The following is a 6,706-nucleotide window of genomic DNA, read 5'->3' as shown; positions in this document are numbered from 1 at the left end:
CTACATATTTATTACATGTTTTATTACATACATACTACATATTTATTACATGTTTTATTACATACATACTACATATTTATTACATGTTTTAATACATACATACTACATATTTATTACATGTTTTAATACATAAATTAATACATACTACATGCTTTAATACATGACTGTACAAGATGCCAACACTGTTATGTAAAGCTGTTCTTCATGAAGAAGCTCTGGGAGGAAAAATGTTTAAACTGCATCATTAGAAGGTTCAGGAGGACAGAAATGGGACATATTAACCTGATATGTTAAATTATTTGTTCAGTAACAGATTATATTCACTGGTGCCTAATTTCAATWGTTTTATTGACTGAATAAGATATTCTACATACTGTATTTCCTTGTTTCCCTCACAATGTTTCTGAATGCCAGTAATCAAGTGTTCATAATAAGGGTAAAACATGATTCCTAAACCAGATCCCATGACATCCTAGCACCGTTCAGGAATTCATAGATTATCTCACAGTAGTAGAATAAATCTGGTTCTGAACAAAATCATTATTTTTAATTTTAAACTGAGAGTTTGGAATTTTCTAATGAATGGGATTTAACATGATATGTGTTGAAGATCCAACCTCAACATCTCATTTTTCAGGGAGGAGCTGTGCACTAATYAACAGCCTGAAGACAAACATTGGAACAACTTAGACAATCATAAAGACAAAATCTGTGAGGATAAAGTCATAATGATTTGACATTTTAAGTTCAGGCTGGAGATGGGTCCYTGCTGCTGAATGCTCGTTTCTCTTTTTTTAGTCTGAACTCGAGGCCTGGTGGTGAGTTCAGACAGTAAAATGAAAAAAATCATAAACAGTTAGTGTTTTAGCAGCAGTTGTAATAACACATTTAAAAATCAGAACTGTTTGAACTGAGCCTTGTGACTCTGTTCATCCTCAGCACAATTCTGCTTCTTTTTCACATCTTACGCTCAGTCTGTGTAAGAGTGTTCAGCAGCCGTCTTAATTAGTGTTAAAGTGGCATGACAGGACTAAATGAGGGTAATCCAACACCTCATAAAGTCTGCATCATGATGTGTCTCCCAGCAGCTGCAGAAGCCCTCGGCATARGGCCGCCTGCTTTGATCACCATCGCTGATAGGCCTCTCCATCATCTGTGACACAAAGTGCCTCAGCAGCCAGCAGCCACGTCATCCCTCATAAATATTGACTAGCTCCGTCTCCTTCCACGTGTTCATGCAAATCAGCGTTACATTAGCAGGATCTGACCTGCACAGCAGCGCCTTATCAAAGTGCTCTGTGATCCCCGGCTTCTTACACTTTAGTCTGAAGCGGGGGGAAAAAGAGACGACCTGTGTGAGAAAGAGACAGTTCCCCCCAGGAGAGAGAGGAAGAACGATGAGCTACATGATAACGAGCTGTGTTACACGGCTGCGCAGCGCACAGCCTTGTCTCTGTGCCTCCGAGCTGCTCGCAGCTAAATGGGCTGCAGCAGCAGATGTTTGGTGACTACATCACACACAGCTGCGTACCTCACTTGACTTGCAAATATTTGCTAAGTGACTTCAATCTTAGATTTTCTTTTTTTTTCTCTCCCTTTATCCCATACAACATGAATGCACAGTGTGTTTTCTTTGCTCCAGCCTGTGATTGGCTGATCTGTCAAAGCCTTACGTTGTGGTCACCACATCTAACCATCATTAACTAACTGAGCCTGTTCTCTTCTAAAACATGGACACTCCTGTTTTACTGAGACTAACAAGCATTTTCAGCTTTAGCATCATCTCCTTCTGTTCATGATCAATAACATATGCTTTGATTTTTCTACTGTTTTCCTGCATTAAAATAGGAGTTTTGCATAAATGTTATAACATATATAATACCTGGACAGGACAGGCAAGACTCCATGCGACCTTCAGGTGAAAATGAAGACCCCAAACCAGTGGTTATTCCGTATGTTGTGGGTGTTTCAAAGAAACTGAGACGTTTATTTTCTAAACATGATATCCCAGTGGCTTTCAAACCTCAAAACACATTACGGCAAAGGCTGGTTCACCCCAAAGATCCGGTGCCCCGGCACAAACAGAGCAATYTTGTATATGCTGTTAAGTGCCAGGAGGACTGCGACCAGTTATACATCGGGGAAACAAAGCAGCCACTGTTCAAAAGAATGTCCCAACACAGACGAGCTACATCTAATGGCCAGAACTCTGCAGTTTTCACTCATTTACAGGCCAGCGGTCACTCTTTCAGAGATGAGGATGTTCTCATTCTTGATAGAGAGGAATGTTGGTTTGAGAGAGGAGTAAAAGAAGCCATTTTTGTGAAGAAAGACCGTCCATCATTAAACAGAGGTGGAGGCCTCCGTTTTCAGTTGTCCCCCTCCTACAGCGCTGCTATTGCCAGTATCACTCCACCCCCTGTTAATAATAGGTGTTAATTAGGTGTCAACGATAGCCATGTGATGTGAGTGTCAGTCACATGGAGGCAGGGCTTAAAAGCCTGAATTTTGCCTGAAACTCTCAGACTGAAGAAGTCTCTTGGAGGAGAGACGAAACGTTTCATTAGAGAAGAACCCGTCCAGAAGACCTATACAATTTTTTTTCTTTTTGATTTTTTACCTGGATTACTGAGATGCATCAGGAGATATAATACCTGCTTAATCATTAAAAAATACCCTAATATATAAAACAGTCAGATTCTATCTGTTTCTGGCAGTGGTGGGCACCAGTCCGCTGAAGCACAAATCCACTAATTGCTGACCTAAATATTTCATTTACGCTTTAGCGGTCTTYCTAATTTTTATAGCTCACAAGTGGATTTGCGCTTTCTAAAATTAAAATACAGTACCACTAATAACCAATTACCTACCAGTCATCCTTATCTTGAACAGTGGAAGGTATGACTATCAATGAATCACAACACACATGATCTATCCAACAGCACCCCTCCCAGAAAAACACACTTTTTGGGAAGGTATACATCCTGCTGACTGTTGCTTTGGGTCACGGTTCTCATTTCCCACAATGCTTTGTGTCTGCTTACGTAGCASGAAGGCAACAGCAAAAACAGTTAACGTTTGTAATCCATGCTAAAATTTTGTATGTATTAATTTATTTTACTTTACAATCGGAGCTCAATACTTGACATAATTGGTCGAAGCAACGGGGTCAGAAATGATTTAAAGATGTTATGCTATGAAGACTGACATCTAGTGGTCAACTGGAGCAACTACATGGAAAACTTTAAAATCCAAGCTCTTATTTTGAAGGGAAGACAGTTTCCTGTACTCGGTGCTTTTGTTTCCCGTCACAAATCAAATCTGTCATGTACCCAGAATGCATCACTTCATTTTTCCAATAAACAGTTTTAAAATTACTTTATTGATGCTTCTTTAATGAAAAATCTACAACAAACAAAAGAAAAAGACAAAGAAGCAGCCGAACTAGCAATCCTCAACAACTTTTTTATTTTTACACCAGGATCAAAGGTCTGTTTCATGAAATCATTTCCCCAGCAATCTGCGGTTGTAGGAAGAAATTGTAAAAGAGTTCATACACCACTTGTTGGCAGTGTTGTGCACATATTGCACATGAATAATTGCCAGCTAGTAAGTGTGAAATTGAACTTTCACTTTATAATTAGCTTTCGCTAGTTTTTGTATGGCATAAGTGCTTTTGAAGTTGTGTATCTAAATATTTTCATAAGCGCTTTAGAAATTGCGGAGCTAATTTTTGGATTAGCTCTGCCAACCACTGGTTTCTGGGATCCAGACCCACTAATCTCTGTCACCTCGCTCAGATCTGATGTGTAGATAAATGTTTTCTTACAGAACAGCCTTAAACACTGAGAGTAAATATAGATTTCACACCCTGACATTCAGTTTTATATGCCATAGATTTTTTTATTTTTATTTTTTTTTGCTATGGCTTCTGCATGATGAGACAGTAGCTAAAGGATCTTTGAAATGCTCCTCTAAACCTGTGAAAAAAAGAAAAGAAAACTGCTATAACATCCCCTCTGAGSACAGGGTGGTTTTAGATTAAAACTGTTGCGGAGAAATATATTGTTTGTATTCCCTTAAGCAAAGTAAGGCTTAAATTCTTCCAACACTCTGACTCTAACACATGGCAAGATATAAAAAAAATCAAATTTTTCTCAGTTTATGTTTTTTTTTTCATATTACATTCAGTAATTAGAGAAAAACAACCCAAAACAGGCTAAAAATGCTTCCTGTGTTTTTTTTTTTCCTGTTTTCAAATGATTTTTCCTGGCATGAAACTGGCAAACAATGATCCAAYCACATGAGTTAATGTAGTTGTGTTTTTGTTGTACAAACTAGCATTTTTATTATTTGTTTTAATGAGATGTTTGTTGCAGCAGGCAATTAGGCTGAGTGGGATCTCAACAGGAACTAATGAATGGAAAGAAGAAGCTGCAGTGAAAGCAACAGATAGCTTCTCCTCTGTGGAACAGTTTACTGGATCAAAATGTGGAGAACTTAATACCACAGGTCACTGGACTGCCTTAGGTTTGCTACAGATTGTTGCAGAGCCATTTGAGAGGTCTTAGATGTTATAAACACAGGCAAAAATGAGTGGAAATGTTTTCCCTGTGTTCATGTCTTCATCTCCTCCAGCATTTATTATTGTAGTGGAGGAGTTTGTGMGCCTGAAGGATTCAAMGATCTGTGCTGTAGGGTCTTTCAAGAGGCAGATAGGACATAAATAAAGAAATCATTTGCTGACCTTTGCACGGATTTGCATGTCTTCCTTGGAGCAAACTGAGTCTGGTGACTTTAGGGTAAATTCCAAAACTGGGCTAAGGTCGCCAAATGTAGCTAAAAAGCTCTGCTTCTCCAGGGATGYACAAAATCGACCCTGAGTTCCTTAAGGCTCTGGATGTTGCTGGGCTGTCTTGGTTGGCATGGTTTTGAAGCATCACATGGTCATTGGGTCGGGGGCAGAACCACTGGACTGGCAGACTGTTGTGGTGTGTTCTCTTTTTCAAAAACCTCACAGTCATTCAGGTTTTTATGTCAAATATGTCACTGATTGGATTCACCAGTTGCATGGATAAATATAACTGAGGATCATCAGCATAACAATGGAAATTTATCCCATGCTGTTTAATAACTTTACCTAATGGAAGCAAGTAAAGAGGATTGGTCCAAGCACTGAACCCTGAGGAACCCCATGACCGAAGGCTCTGTAACACAATAACATTTTAGACAACTTGTGAAAATTTTGCAACGACTGAATTCCTCATATAGTTTAAGTTATATATTCAGTCTAATTGTTAGTATTGCAGTATTTTTACATCAAAAAGATACTTCTAAAATATTGATRATTACAATCATCATGGTAGACATCTTTAGTATTGGACATGTTCACAAATTGTCTAACCTGTTATGATGTGGCAAAGCTTTACCTTGGGTGTAGGAAGAAGATTCATTATTAACATGAACAAAGTGAAATCTATTAGATAAATGTGATTCAAACCATTAGGATCAATTGTATCGAATGCAGAACTGAGGTATAACAGGACAAGTATGGACACAAGTCCTCTGTGACGACGAGAGTGCTGTATATCAGTAACTTGTGGTTTGTCTGTATTGATGTCCAGTGGCTCTAATGTTTTTTCTTGATGTGTTTATTTCCAGTGTCTCGGTTTCTAATTACCTCCACGGGAGCTCTGTATATCCTGGATGTGCAGATGGAAGATGGGCTGTACAACTACAGGTGTATGACACGACATCGGTACACMGGAGAGACCCGACAGAGCAATAGTGCCCGTCTCATTGTTTCAGGTAAGATTCTACTGGTGGAAGTTTCCTGTTGACTCAGTGAAGAGTATTTGTTGCAAAGTTTAATTTTTATTTCACTTTTGCTCCTATATAGGTCAACAAAAATTGGACTTCATTTTGTTCAGCTGACAATTCCATCCTCTAACTTGTGAAATGTCTAAAATTATTATTTAGTTTTCAAACAAGRTCTTAGTCACATCGTTTTAATACATAGACAAAATGTTCATTTGAGCAGTGGCGGCTGGTGGATTTTTCTTGAGGGGGGGACTACAACTCTAAAATAGACATATCTCAAAAAGCAATCAAAATTGTACTGTTGTTTCACACCAGTGTATTTATTAAGCAAATCCAAATAATAAAACAGTCATGTAGATTTTATTTTTAGTACATAAATTTTACCCTTCCGTTACTGGGAAGCAAATTTCTTCACCACTCTGGTTAAATTCAGGAATGTTTTGACCAGATTCCTCTATAGAGCATGGTCAGTGCAGTGAGATGTGATGTTGTACCTGAGGAAAGTCTGGATTCTCCTCAGTGTTGAAGCTCCTCTCAGATTCAGCTGTGGTCAGAGGAGATGTGATGAGTTTTCAGCAGACTCACAGTCTCTGAAGGTGTCCTGCAGATTGTTCTACATGAAGAGCTGGTACAGAGCCACAGCAGCTCCTGAACTAGATCAGACTTCTTGGTCCTGTTCAGCTTTGGGTGAGCCTCCATGGTCTTCAGAGCTATTTCAGAGAACTGCCCTGAAGGAACCTGTCTGCCTGCAGCAGTGTAGCTCTGATCAGATGTTTTCTGAATGTCTCAAGATCTCACAAACCTGAAACAATAAAAGCACAAATTTAATTCAATACAGAGATGGCTACAAGTGAGCTTTCTAAGATATATTTAATATATAGAGAAC

General features: G+C 38.8%; 1 protein-coding gene across 1 annotated transcript in view; it reads left to right on the top strand.

Annotated features, from left to right (window-relative positions):
• LOC106528986 (Down syndrome cell adhesion molecule) overlaps nucleotides 1–6,706 on the top strand; it is a gene marked incomplete at its 5' end in the record, with an annotated part of 83,255 nt that overhangs the window by 2,150 nt on the left and 74,399 nt on the right. The window contains 1 exon segment of the mRNA XM_014024282.1: nucleotides 5,662–5,808. Coding sequence (XP_013879736.1) covers nucleotides 5,662–5,808 — 147 coding nt within the window.

Source organism: Austrofundulus limnaeus, unplaced genomic scaffold (assembly GCF_001266775.1).
Source record: "Austrofundulus limnaeus strain Quisiro unplaced genomic scaffold, Austrofundulus_limnaeus-1.0 Scaffold416, whole genome shotgun sequence".
NCBI lineage: Eukaryota > Metazoa > Chordata > Actinopteri > Cyprinodontiformes > Rivulidae > Austrofundulus > Austrofundulus limnaeus.
Note: the sequence above shows the minus strand (reverse complement) of the source record. Positions and strands in the feature narration are given on the sequence as shown.